The 15,220-nt window shown below is 34.8% G+C and overlaps 1 protein-coding gene across 1 annotated transcript; it reads right to left on the bottom strand.

Annotated features, from left to right (window-relative positions):
• Positions 1-4,642: 4,642 nt before the first annotated feature.
• Positions 4,643-15,143, bottom strand: LOC110381897 (venom peptide BmKAPI). The gene is made up of 4 exons (XM_021342327.3): positions 14,729-15,143; positions 9,039-9,230; positions 5,977-6,159; positions 4,643-4,808 (listed from the first exon to the last, which is right to left on the bottom strand). Coding segments are annotated over exons 1-4 (441 nt in total). The 5' UTR covers positions 14,793-15,143; the 3' UTR covers positions 4,643-4,806.
• Between the last annotated feature and the right edge of the window lie 77 nt (positions 15,144-15,220).

Below are 15,220 nucleotides of genomic sequence, written 5' to 3' on the forward strand. Positions count from 1 at the left end.
GATGGCACCAAATACTTCTGAAATACTTCTGAATACTAATACTTCTGAATACTTCTGAAAATTTCAAAGTTATAAAAGTTTTAGTACCTACGTACGAAGTGAACTCCGTTGGACGTTGAAGCGTCAAATTGATATTTCAATATTCTCTTGTTGTCAGTTTGAATCAAATTTTCAAGTAATCTAAGCTATATTTAAGTTCGTACTTAAGTGTGCAGTCATTTATTTAGTTGATGTACTTAGAAATGTTTGGCAGGCGATTAAATAGGTTAATTTAATTTGGTACCGCTTCATAAAGTATAGAGCTGAAAATAACAGTAGACACAAATTGAGAAGAATAAAATAAGTATAACGTACTCAGGTAATCAGGTAGATTATAAAACAGTTTTTCCATGCAAATTATTTATAAGTACTGAATCAGTCTTCAATAATTCAGTGTTCGGTACTGTTTAGTTTATAGTGTGTAGAGATTTTCGAATATTCTCGTGTATTACACCGAAGTTAGTTTATCTGCTAGCAGCCGTTAAATATTTTATAGACTTTAATGGATTTGCCTCGATTTTAAAGTTGCGCGCTCCACCATTAATCAAGAATTTCAAATACGTTTTTTTATTCTATGGAATTGATGAGATTCGCCGCTGGTTGGTCGGTTTAATATTAAAACTTTAGATAACTGGAAGCTAAAGGTAAAACATAAGATAAATGTATCTGTATTTTCGCAGCCTAACCTTACCTATACAGTACTTACCTATACAGAGCACCTAATCACATTAAATTAAATATGTCGATTAGCACAAAGAAAAAAAATAATTATGTAAATAAAAATAAAAAAATGAATTTTGCAAACAAAGTAAATAGAATCAAAATGTGCGAGAATTAGAACACCATATACAAAAAGTCAGTTCTCCCTTGAAAACTGACAGCTCTCAACTGGTCGAAACATTCGATACTCCTAAGTTTATCTCTGCTTTACACATGATGTTGTAAATTATGAAAACGTAAAATTACTCCTGTGGCTAAACCAGTTAATAATTAGGTATAACTAAACAGATTTTTTATGATAGTGTCAGTCAAGAAAAAATAACTTTCATTACTATCTAAGCAAAAAACTACATTTACTTACGTCACCAGGTATCAAAATAGAAGAAAAAGAAAAATTGCAGAATGTCTACGTCTCGTTTATAAGCGAACAATCTCTGCATTGTGAAGGGAAGTTTTTGTGGGCGTCATAAATCAATCCGCGGCGAAAAGATTCACGTAAACTTTTTGCTATTATATCTTTGTACAGACATGGATAGCGTGTTTATCTTTAACTAAGTTCTGCAAGGGGTTTACCCTTGTATCCTGTAGAAAATACTTCCCACATCGACAGTAGCTTATACTGTATACTGTTACAGCCTTTTTATCGTCCCACTGCTGGGCACAGGCCTCCTCTCACACGGAGAAGGATTGAGCATTAATCAGTAGCTTATAGTCTCTCTAAATAAATGGGCTATAGATAACCCACTCGAGTCGGAATAAATGTTTCTGAGACTTGATCAAGAAGACAGACTCTTCAGCTTTAGAAATATTAAAATTTGGTATCTATACTGTTGGACAATAAAAAACATTAAACGGTCGTTTGAAACGTAAAAACTATAATAAAAACAAAAAACTCACAACTCAAAAAATCATACGCCTTTCAAATTAATGTTGACGCATTTCAGTTTCGTGGAAAAGTAGCTACGAAAAATTTTCCAAAAGACTTAATTTCACTTGACGAACGCAGAACAAATACTCAGCGTTCAGTAACCGACCATCTCATCATATACCAGGGGTACCAGGGGTACCTGGTATCGTTTGATAAGCCAATGAAAAATCTCATAAAAAGAAGGCCTCAATTGAGTCCACTATCTGTACTCATACGACGCCAAACTTCAACAAAGTAACGTTCGATTAGTCAGTCTTATTAGTTCATGCAAAACTCTAATGAAACATAAAAAATAAAGAAAAAGAAATCATTTCTTTTAAAGCCAAATTAATGTTTACTCATTTCAGTTTTGCTAACAAAAGAAACCGGCCATCTTACCAACCAATGAAAATCTCATAAAAAAAAGCCTCATTTGAGTCCACTTTGTCTGTACTCATACGAAGCCAACCGTCACCGAAGTAACGTTCGATTAATCAGTCTTATTAGTTCATGCAAAACTCTAATGAAACATAAAAAATAAAGAAAAATATTTATTTAGGCTGCAAATTAATGTTCAAAATATTCCAAAAGACTTAATTTCACTTGACGAAAGCTGAGCAAATACTCAGCATCAGAAACCGGCGAACATACTAACTAATGAAAATCTCACAAAAAGAAAGCCTCATTTGAGTCCACTTTGTCTGTACTCATACGATGCCAAACGTCACCGAAGTAACGTTCGATTAATCAGTCTTATTAGTTCATGCAAAACTCTAATGAAACATAAAAAATTAAGAAAAATAAATCACTTATTTTAGAACCAAATTCTTGTTCACGCATTTACTTCGAAAAAATGCGCTGTATTCAGAAATCGACCATCTTATAAAACGATACTAATACCAAACAATGAAAATCTCATAAAAAGAAGGCCTCATTTGAGTCCACTTTGTCTGTACTCATACGATGCCAACCGTCACCGAAGTAACGTTCGATTAATCAGTCTTATTAGACGCTCTGAAACTCTAACTAAATAATTGGTTACGATAAATGTTATTCGGCCAACTGTAATTGGTTTTCGTCTTGTTTGTTCGCCGTTGATTTTTCTTTTATTTCTTTGTTTGATTATGTCTGTGGGAGCGTTTTGTTTGTGTGGGTACCATTTGTGATTTATTGGGCGTCGATAGCTTGAGTTGGCTTGAGGTCTTAATTTGATATTCTGGCTGTCATTTAGTTTCCCATTGGCTGTTATAGCAAATATTTTGTTAGTCTATGTTTATTTTTCATTCATCATCATCCTCTTTCTACAATTTTTATTCATATACGGGATAGTATGTTTTGTCCTGTGTCTGACTGCGTGCAAGCAGCAAAACTGTCTTACTTATAATCCATCCATCGTGTCTTTGTCCCTGTTTGTGCTCATCATATTCCTCACAACATGATTATCATTCCTTTGCACCATATGCCCAGTAAGTTGAAAAATAAATGACTTAGATATAAGTCGATATTACATTATGGCTAGCCATTAGTTTCAAAGTACATACTTACTTTTTGCCTTAATAGAAATATAATTTTTATAATGTTATTTTTCGTCTTATTACGTTACACTGCCTCGACAGAATTATTTGTGCTTATTAGACACAATAAAAGCCAGTGATATGAAATAATTATATTTAATTAAATCCTATTTGTGTCCAATCATTTCACGTAGGTACAAGACGGATTTAATTTATTTTCTCATTACAAGAAGATCTTAATAAATATATTTTCCAAATAAGATACGAGTACCTTCTCAATATTAATTTATTGGACAGCAAAGAACAAAAGAAATGTAATTACTTTTGTTAATGATATAACTATCATGTCATTTTATATTAATGTCTATTTGCTAATAAAAGGCAGGTTCACGCTCATAAAATATCTAATACCTATGAGAGATTTATTTTCCAACTAGGTATGAAAAGTCCTACAGTATAATAAGGTAAACCAAAATAGCCATATCATACCATTGAAAACATGCTTATTATATCTGCTTATATGAACGCCAAATAACAAGCCCGCATGTACTAAAATAAGCCATTGTATCAAAGCAAACAGACCTGAAGAAGATTATATTATGGTATTGCCATATAAAATATAAATAGTAAATGTATGTAAATAAATAAATCATCTAGCTAGCCTTGTCCCATCTATATTAGGGTCGGCTTCCAGTCCAGCCGAAAGCAGCTGAGTACCAGTGTTTTACAAGAAGCGACTGCCTAACTGAGCTCCTCAACCCAGTTACCAAGGTAACCTAATACCCCTCGGTAAGAATACGCAGTGTATATTCCTATTTAGTTTTGTAATTAAATCCGATAACAAATACATTTTATACAAGTGGTCGCAAATATAAAACTCATTACAGAATTCTCTATGTAACTACAAAAGAATATTCTTATTATAAGCAAATAATACAGAAAGCGAGCTTCCACATACAAGGATATTAATAAAGACTAGATTTCCTTAGCAATTACCTGATATAAGTATGTATTCATACATAGTGGGGTACCTAAGTATGTCATTAGGTAGTCATAATAACTTGTTTGCCTTTGCTTATCTTTTGTCGTAGATTTTTCCATGATATTATTAAAGTATATTTTTTGACTTTTGTCGTAGTATTATTAAAGTTTTTCTCGTTCAGAATATTACGTCGTAATTATATGTTAATTTAATTGATGTGTATAATAAAAAACATTACAGGCCAGTGGGGATGCACATTCTTTTGTTTTCATGTTCTCATTTTGTAAGGTAATTTTATAGGGAAGAAAACAGATATAAGTTCATAAGAGGTAATTTCTACAATGTATAATGTACCTATTCACCGTTGTAGATACTTCTTTTAAGGATTGCATAACCCAAAGAAAAATAATAAATCAATGAAAAAAAAAAAAGATTTATTTCACTCAAAGTTTCATCTAAATTATTTTCACTTAAAATTATATTCTACAATGCTTAGTTAGGTCACAGATTACTAGTTAGGTGGTCAGTCTTCATTACAATATCCCTCAAAATTATCTGCGAGGGAAAACTTGCTTTTTCGAAATTTTTCTCTTCAAATTCCCAAGTTACTTGAATTCCACTTTCGGAGTTCGCAACAAAAATTTTCCTGTAAATTAAATAAAAGGTCCCGTTATGAGAAAAGTCCTCGATTAAGTTTAAAAGGTTCTGTACCGAAAAGGTCTATCACAATGAGAATTTGTCATATTTTATTTATCACACTTTTTTACCTTAATTGAATTTTGAAAAAAGGTTACAACTCTTTAAGGTTGTATAACTCATTGAATATTGGTCAAACTTTTTTAATAAAAAGAAAGAATTGTAGCATCAAAAAAGTATGTAAAGAAAAGTTTAGCTTTTCCTTCAGTAGGACAATACAGGCTTACAATAATACCATTTCTAGTTAGGACCAACACAATAAAACAAAATAAACTCGAAGGTACAGAACTAAACTGGGTCAAGCTTCCTTATAAATCTCTTGATGAGGAAAACGACACGATTTGTTGAAATCCCAACTACAGTGCCAAGTTCACACTTAGCCGTAATTGTTGTTTCAACAATACTTAGTAGTAAGGTCATTATTTTTTTACTTTTGCATTGTAATAAATATCTATTTCCTAGACAATGAAAATTGCACATTATTTTGAGAGGAAAAATATCAAAGGCACAATCTAATTCTAAAGAATTTTCTATTTCTATAGGAAAGTATTAAATTGTTTACTCCGAGGTTTTTTTTCAAAATATCTACAGGCAATGATATAAATAATAATTATAGCGCTAACAAGAAATAGACTGTCATTATTTCAGAATTAGTGCTCCCAGACAAATTATGTTCGTAAATAGAAGCGATGGAAATGTAGGTACTAATTAACGTGTAATTAGAATTCCTAATTCCACTAAATATGGAAAAGGCCTAGATTCTTTGGTGGTAATAAGCCTCAGTAAACAAAAAGGCAAAATGAGATACTAATAATAGAAATAAATTAACTAAGAAAATGTACAATATTAGCTATTTACGCACCCTATATAAATAGCCTGTAATCACCTTATCCAAATATATAATACAAATATATAATTGATCAAATCCTTTCCACCGGGCAATTGAAAATGGAAACAAACATACTTCAGTTCTCATCCATCTCTAACCAAAATGAATAATAATATTAGAGTGTAAAACAAAAAGAAATGAAACAGGAACGGACAATATCTTAATAGCCCACGTGAACAAAGTTGCTTGCAAAAACTAATTTACACTAGGTACTACTAAAAATACTTACAACAATCACCAGGCAGAACACAGACCCTCAGTTCATCATGATAGACATAACCTTCTCTGCAAGAGCAGCTGTTGTACCGGCACCCACTATAGCAGGTTTTGTTCACCTCCTTGTAATCTGAGCAGGAGTTCCCGCAGTGGTTGCCACAACCCGACGTGGCGTTGAAGTCACCGTTGCAGCTAGCTGTGGAGTTAGAAGAATGGAGTTAGTATGTCTTAAGGTAAAAGGGGCTTTTAACAGACTGACCAAGAAGAAAGAGGTTCTCAATTTTACTGCGTGTGTACTTTTTTAAAGGTTACAACTATGTAGTTTGTAAAATGAAATAATGTAGATGATGTTACGAGATGTTTGTCATGGGCCAGATAGAAATTGGCCCATTTTTTAGGCTTCCTTAAATTCAGTTTCAGTAGTTTTGGCATGAAAGTACGACAGACAATGTCCTGTCATTGGATGGTACATTATATGAATGACTGTCTAGGAATGGTGAAATTACAAATTTATAATTTTGATTTGTGTTTAATGAATAACCAAATTAAAGCATAATTATTTCATTTGCATACAGTGTTTTATTAATTACAGATATGAATGTTGTATATGGTGAATATTTGTTTATGACAGACAATTACTAGAACGATGTAATTATATTTCAATCCTGTTTTTTTACCTTTAAAGAAGTCTCACTAATGACGTTTTTTAATACTGTGACCGACAACGGCGACAACATTATTCATCACTGATTAATAGTGGATATTGAAAATATTAATCATATTTTTTATGGAAGTAATCTAACCAATATTTGCGCATATCCTTATTTGTCAAAGCGGTTAAATCATGACTTCACTACATTAACATCACCATACATTACACACACATACACATAATATTTGCACTAGTTTATTTTATCACGTTTTAACCACAGCGTAAGTACTTACGCAGATATATTATACCTACAGAGAAAACTGACTCCTACGTAATACCCGCAAACCGCCAACTTGACTCACTTCTAAGTTCTTACCGAGTTTAGCGAGACTTCAAATAACAAACTTATTCCACCTACTGCCAGTTCAATTTGTACTAATTCAAAACCTTTAGAGTAGGCGCACATGAGAAACTTTAAGTGGGCCGATAGTTCGTTCCGGCTCATAAATCAGTATTGAAATGAATGGTACTGCATGCGCACATAACAACGATCAGGTATTTGGCCGGTTAGTATGTACCTACTTTCTAAGTATATCTTGAACACCAATGACTGTGTTTTGGATGGCACGTTAAACTGTCGGTCCCGGTTGTCATTGAACATCCTATCCTTGGCAGTCGTTACGGGTAGTCAGAAACCATTAAGTCTGAAGCAAGTCTTACCAAGGGGTATCGGTTTGCCCGGGTAACTGGGTTGAGGAGGTCAGATAGGCAGTCGCTCCCTGTAAAACACTGGTACTCAGCTGAATCCGGTTAGACTGGAAGCCGACCCCAACATAGTTGGGAAAAGGCTCGGGAGATGATGATGAGGTATATGGCTGGTATCAGACCGACTAAAAACTTTCATAATTTTCACTTATAATACCACAAGAGCTTCAAAATTATCGGGTATTTTCCGATAGGTTCGTTGCAAACAAATGAAGGAGTCAAGTTTTTCAGGTTAAAAAATAACGAGCGCGAAGCGCGAGTGATTTTTCCTGAAAAACTTGACGACTTTATTTGTTTGCAGGGAACCTTGAGGGAAATGCCAGATAATTTTGAAGCTCGTGTGGTATTCGGGGGATTATTTTTCCGTCCCAAATGTCGGCCACAACCTGTCAGTTTGACGTAGCAACGACCAGAGAAAATATTCAAAAAAAATTATCAGTATAATACCATGTAGGTTGTACCACGTGACGTCGAATGGTGCAATTCTATTGGTCGATATTTGGGTCGGAAAAATAATCTTAAAAAATCAACAACATCGGAACAAATGTCGGCCGATTGTTTAGTTTGCAGTGTGTTGCTCTTACTATTGTCTTGAATTTGTGTGATTAGTACTATGTACTCATGTATGACTTTGTGAAGTTGCGATGAGGGCTAATTTACATAATTTTGATTGTAATTAAATGATTAAGAAGTTTCGTATCTTCCATAATTAAATGGTTCAAAAGTTTCCTAGCTTCTTAATCATTTTAATTATCTTCCGAATAAACGAAAATTATTGGGTATCAGAACTGGAAACGGAATAATTTTATTATTACGCTATTGTCAGCTAAAATAAAAATGTTATATTAATTTTAAAGACATTTTTCAGAGAATTGAAGATTGTTCAATATTGCAAAGAATTGAACGTGAGTGTTAAAAATTATAATCCGGGAAAATTAGAGCTGACTTTAGGTACATGCTAGTCATAAATTCTGATAAGATTATATTACGCATTCATAAGGAAATATTAAAGTGATGTTCATTTTCTTGCGGTTTTGTGTTTTCCTTCTTGCTGTTGACTAAATTCTCTGTTTTTGGTCCTTTTAAGTGCATGTGCAGTAACTGAAAAAGCTCTGTATGTGTTCGTATAAAGTAGGTATGGATGTTTTATCTCACGTAAACTAGCTATAGGTACTTGTGTCTATAAATGTACACAATCTGTATATTATGTATCAAACATCTCTATCTGTAGCAAAGAGGTTTATTAATTAACGGTTTTTCTCTTAGGCAGAAAAAACACAAATAAAATTTCATAATTGAAGTCCTCCACATCTGTCTCTTCTATATAAACTACTACTTCATAACGTGTTTTGATGCGGTTTTCACAAATAGATAGAAGGATTTATGAGACGTATGTATGTATTTATGAGAAGTGTATGTAGGATTGTACGTTCACATAGAACGATTGCATGAGTGAACGTGAGAGAGAGAGAGAGAGGGCATGTGTGTGAAAGGGAGAGAGAATTGAAAAAAATACAAGATGGCGTAATGGTTGGAGTGATGGTGTGCTCTGTGCTTGTGTAAATTATAAAAAAATAAAAGATATTAATAACCGACTGCATTTTCTTCGCTGCTCCAACCCTACATGTATGTAGTTTTAAATAATCAATTCAACTTACGGCATTCCCCCTTCGGTATACAAGTGCCGTTCACATCTCGCACCATACCGTCTAAACACACACATTGCGGCCGGCATAGCGAAGTGGCGCCCCCACAGGGTATCGGGTGACCAAGATCGTCACAAGTCTTCGGCCCGCAATGTGCGCACTCCACGTTGACTTCATTCTCCTTGCACACTTCGCGTTTTACCACTGAAAGTTTTGTAAGACAATTTTTTTATTATAGGGTAAAAGTAGGAGATGGACTATTTTAACACGCTTATATTAGCTTCACTTGTAACTATGTATGTAAGAAAATCTTGGAATCTTAATATTACCCACTTCCCAGTCTTCGATTAGGATGAAATTGGACACGCTCTGAGTTCTTATGACAATACATGACAAGCGTGTTTTTTAAGTTTTTAAACTTTAATTTTTATATCCAAATGATAAAATTAATTTTGCTTGGCACTTGCCATAATTTACTGACACTGGCAAAAATGCTGACAAGTGCTACATGCTTAAAGTAAAACAATTCATTTTTGCCTTGTGCAATTACTAACCTTTACCAGTGGTTTATATCTAGGTATCCATTGTCTCATAAAACTGAATAAATAATCTGTCGATATACCTAGTAGCTCAGAAACCGGCTACATATAATAATCAAAAGGGTAATAAAGTTGGCAAAGATATGGCTCATCTCTTCCTACATAATGTTGTAATTATTACGTCAAAAATTGGTTAGTGTATGTTAGTTTGTCTAGTAATTTTTTATGCATATTGTGTGTTATGCCATGAGTAAGGTACGCCACTTATTTACATTATAAAGGACCAGCGTAAGCCTAGTGCTAATCATCAAATAAATACGGATTTGAATTTGCAAATTACTATACCTACAGAATTTCAAGGTTAATATAACAGTTAGGTACACTTTTTAAATCAAAGTTTCAGTTATTTAGATATCCTTCTTAGGTACCTATTTTTTCCAGAATTTTCGAACCAACTTACGAACCTTATTTTTTTTAAGTCATTGCATATTAACACAGCTGTATTTGAATTAAATGTTCTTTCCTATAAACTACATTTTCGTTATAAAGTGGTAGCCCAACTAACAACTACCTACCTACTCCGGACATTCAACACCAACTATTCATTTGAACACCTGTACCAATGCAGATAGGACTTCAACCATCCTCAATTGTTTTTTGCTACAAATGAGAAAACTTCTCCCAAAAGCAAATGACTGTTTTAAATCTTTGTAAGTTGCACAATGCAACTAGTGTTTTATTACTTCGTAGAATATGAACGAGGAAAGTTCAGTTTATGACACAAAAATTACTTGAGAACTCATATGCGACCAGGAAATTCAGTAGGTACCTACGTTCTTGGAAAGTCACCTTCTTAGCTGTAATGCGGTTTTGTAATATAGCTTATCTATACATATAATAAATCTGTAGAAAAGCAATTTTTGTACATTGAAGAAATTGACAAAAAAAATAGCCAGCATGTTAAAGGATAACTAACAGAACCCATTTCCATCATTTTTGTCATTTTTGTCTGTTTGTCTGTTTGTTCGTTCGGGATTCACGTAAAATCTACGAATTCAATGCAGACAATGCTTATATACAAAAATTCTACGTAACTTGGGGTATTACTTAGTTTTTGTTTCATCGAAATCGATTCACTCTATCAAAAGATTAATTTTGTGAATTCAAGATGTAAAATATTACGACACGCAATCTTTTTGTCAAAACTGTACATTTGAATGTTGTACTTATATTAGTTGATCGGCCTATTAATCTTTGCACAGAAAATCACACCTTCATAAGTAACTTAGGAAGAAAAAAAAATGAAAATTTTGTTTAGCCAAGGTTAAAGTAGCTCCATCTGTGGTAATCTGTGTTAAATAAAATACATAAAATTTTACACAGGAGCGAGGTGGTAAATGACAATAAATTACCATACATTCTTTATAGAGGATTATTATTTCAACAGATGGAGTTGTGTATTTTCCGTAATTCACCATATTTTAACACGTAGTGTAATTTTTCGATAGACATTTCAATAGTGTTTGTCAGTTTGCCGTGCCACATCAAAATCCAATTATAATTATTACCTTGAGTTCTCAGCCAAATTACGGTGCCATCTAAATAATTTTTTGAACATTATGTCAAAAATGATGACTTTAGTATAACAATTAATTATCATTTAAAGTTACAGATGGAGTTTATATCAGGATTTTTTCATAAACATAGCTGATCTTCCACTAATGTGGTGGCCTTAAAACAAATTACTTTGAGTGAGTAGTATTAAGTAGACCTTAATTATTTTTTCTGATGCAAAATATGTAAACTTAATCCGAGAAGAAAGGAGGATCTGTCTCTCGCAAGCGCTGCTAAGCGTGAGGTAGGTAGGTAATGTAGGATTCTGTAGCTTTAAGAACAAGCCCAGATACAAAGTGCAGATAAGAAATGGGAGCTTTCTCGATTTAATACCATACACACGTAAAATGCTTTATGCGTCTGAAAACGAACACATTGCGCGTCGCATACCAGAGACATGCTTACTTTCAACTTCTGATCGCAAATACACTGGTCACGATTACGAACAGTCTCAGTACCGAGCCAAGTCTAAAAAAACACCTTTTATATAAAACTACGTTTGATGTCATTCAATCACAAAGACAGAATTGTTTTCTGTTGCAAATCCTATCCACCTGTATCCTATCCTAATCCAGCATGCATTGCAGGTGTGCATTGCACAAAAACCAATGGTATCCTATTCGAGAAGTGAAAAGAGTCGACCTGCCAACGTCAGTTTCTGCGCTAAGCAAGTGTTCTTAATAGTACCATCAGAATTACATTCATCGTTGAATGAGGTGAATAAATTTTCAGAAACCGCAATAACAGTAGGAGCCAAAGCATATGATCGCTTCATAGAGCTCTGATTGGCCCCAGGTGACCAAGTCAGGTCTGGTTTGTTCGTTCATCAGATCTTTGAAAGTGTTTCGGTGGATACTGTCGTCCTGTGTGACACAAAATATGGTATATAAACGTCTTCCGCAAGAGCGAAATTTTCCCGGTGTGTGCGGTAGTGACGCACAGTATACAACACTTATGTTTCTTTCGATTTGCTGGCTCCACCAAGAAATGACAAATTGCAAGCGTACATTTTGAAAATCTTGGCAAAACTGCAGGTTTCAAGTACGAACTCGGGCGTGTGAGTAGCGCGGGCGCCGCGCGTGCGTCGCGTTTTGCTGCCCTGCGGCATTTACCTATAGCGCGCTCGCGGCGCGCACGTGCCGCTCTCCTTGACGTTTAACTGCTAAGGCGTTTAGCGGGTGGCGGGGATAGAGGGCGAAGGGGTAAGAACGCAACTCGAGCGCCGCGTGCTCGCGTGCACATGCCGTAGGGCAGCAAAACGCGACGATCACGCAGCGCGCTCGCGACGCCCGCGCTACTCACACGCCCGAGGATCGCGCACGCCTAATGTGGGGTCAGCCTTACCATAGTGAGTAAGTGCACAGAAAATCCCCAATTCATACAAGTGTTTATCCCCAGTAGTGAAACTATCCTACCCTATGCGCCTGCTGATGATGATGACTCATTTTATCATCCATCCAGCTATTCCCCAACTATGTTGGTGTTGGCTTCCAGTCACCGAATCTGTTTGAGTACCAATATTTTGCTTGGAGCGACTACCTATCTAGCTACCTTCAATCCAGTCAACTACACAAGACGATATCCATGGTAAGACTGACAGACTTTCTGGCTTCTGATTAGTCGCAGCAGCTGCAGAAAATGTACAAATGACAGCTTTGTCAGACTCAAAGCATATAGACATAGATTATAGCTGTTTCCTGTGAAAATTACTTACGCACCATACGTTATAATTTTCCAAATTGGCTGACTACCTAGATCCAGAGATATTCACAACGTCACAAACTTTACTTCTTTTGTTTAGATAAATGGTCACATCCACAACACAACCTTGATCAATGAATCTATGCGACTGCTAAGTGCTAATCCTAATTATACTGTCACGTGAAAGAATGCACCTACGGGATAAGTAGTATTTTGACTATTCTATATTGCCCACGCAGACGAAGTTGCGGGCAACAGCTAGTTAAATATAAAGTTGTCGTTGAGCAGTTAAATGTCTGTCTGTACTAATAAATATTATGAAGCCGAAGAGTGTGTTTCAACGCTTTAATCCCAATAACCCTACGATTTGTAATTTTTTTTCAATCATCGAGAGATAATATTAAGCAGAGAAAGGATTTGTGAAAGAAAAGAAAAAGAGTTAATTTTTGACAGGCTGATTGTTTTTCTCTTGATTTCAACCAAGTCCTGAGGGTTCTACGCACATAATAAATGACCCATCACAGTCTACCGTAACACAAATAAACAAACTTATGTTTGAAACGTAATATTATTGCACTTGCTATGATTTTGTCAATGAAATTCGCCATGGTGAGTTTGCTCGCGATTTTACGCTCGTACGTACGTGATCGGAATTTGAAAATATTGAAACGTGATATGCTAGCTTAGATCATTTAACCGACTGGAACCACCATGCACATACAAGTCTACGTGAAAATTCTGCCAATTACCGCGCGGTGTGTGATTATTTACTATGCTCACCCATTTTTGATCACATTGTTATGCACGCTCACGAAAAAAATTACTTAACAGAAGCATAAAATGGAGATACTTATGTACCTACATATGTACAAGTACGCCACGGCAATAGCGTCTCCAGTAAGTTGAATTATCTAAGCAACCAAGTGACTAATCGCTAACTGAAAGATAAAGTATGATCTAACAGTTTACAGTACGTGGTTTACGTATAAATAATGAGAAAATAATATCCGTAATCTGACAAGAAACTGCAAAATAATTTCGTAGATCGTTCATAAATCCATTAGAGATAATGGCTGTTTACTTTTGAAACGTTTAATGCCTACATTATTATTTCACTCGCCCTTTGCTACCACGAATTTCTGGAATGTTCTTTTAGATTTCTTGGTCGCATTCAGATATAAGTATGCGTCTCAAATATTTGTTGTAGGAAGCATGCATCAGAAACCTACGTGTTTGTTGATCTTCCTTGTAAAATGCAGCGGGAAAAGATCGTACATTTAAGATGTGCATAGACGAATACGTTTATGTTCTTGCTGTAGATAATTCTGTACGACAGTAATGTCTTCTAATATCAGGTATCAGCTAACGCAAGCGGTTTCAGCCGCATCCCATGCTAAAACTCACACACACATTCCACGCACTCAGATATATTTTGTTTTCATAGTTCTTGAGATTAGCGAGAGCAAATTCTTCAGCTTTATAATAGCAGTCTAGATTTATTTAAGATGTTATCTCTGTGATGCTATTTGACCCCGATAATTTAGAAAACTATTGCCAGTAGGCAAGTTAAGAAAAAAAAATACTGTATAGTAAATAGTGACTTATTTCTCAAAAATGTTTGTAGGTGATGAAAAAAAACCTCTGTACCTAACTCGGTAGGGATGAAATAGTTGCTATGTAGGTAGTATATTACCCGTGTACTTGTAAATACAAATCATTAGAAGTAAATTGTTAAGTGATAATGTTAGTAGAGTAATATTGATTGTACCACCTTGTTATTGCACAAAACCATCATAAAAGTATCTTTAAATATGAACAATCTGAGACAATTACATAAAAGAAACTTACCTTCGCTATGTATAAAATAAACCCAGTAAGTGGCCACAAAAACTATCACAAATAGCTTGGACATCGTAAACGTCTTTAACAGTCGTCGGACACAACAAGAATGATATGTCCAAACAATTTTAATTCACTTCTAGGCCTTACCTTTTTCCTTTTGAATGAGTAATCCACACTATTACACAACTTATACAACATTTTCCTTCAATTCAACTATTTCAAGTTCAATTACAATGCAATTAATTGGTAATTGAAATCGGGATTCATTTGTTTCGGTCATTGTCTTGGTTGAAAGGAAAAATGTTACTAAAACACGTGATTTTCGCTCATCTTTTGTTTTTGCCCCGTTTTTTCCTTATTGCGTAGGGTAAGGGCAGTAATACATTAAAGGGAAACGGTTTGGCGAGGCGACAAGCGGTGACGTCATCTGATTCGTGTGTTTATGGTTAAACAAAGTTTTCGCGTTAGTGACGTCCCATGGATTCGATGTGTATTTAC

Source organism: Helicoverpa armigera, chromosome 14 (assembly GCF_030705265.1).
Source record: "Helicoverpa armigera isolate CAAS_96S chromosome 14, ASM3070526v1, whole genome shotgun sequence".
In the NCBI taxonomy this organism is placed as follows: Eukaryota; Metazoa; Arthropoda; class Insecta; order Lepidoptera; family Noctuidae; genus Helicoverpa; species Helicoverpa armigera.

Bases quoted from the DNA above. Each gene is read 5' to 3' on its own strand.
- LOC110381897 (XM_021342327.3), bottom strand. From the start codon at position 14,792: ATGTCCAAGCTATTTGTGATAGTTTTTGTGGCCACTTACTGGGTTTAT. The intron at 9,231-14,728 runs GTAAGTTTCTTT...CAAAACTTTCAG, and splicing joins TTATTTTATACATAGCGAAG to TGGTAAAACGCGAAGTGTGC. The intron at 6,160-9,038 runs GTAAGTTGAATT...CTAACTCCACAG, and splicing joins TATACCGAAGGGGGAATGCC to CTAGCTGCAACGGTGACTTC.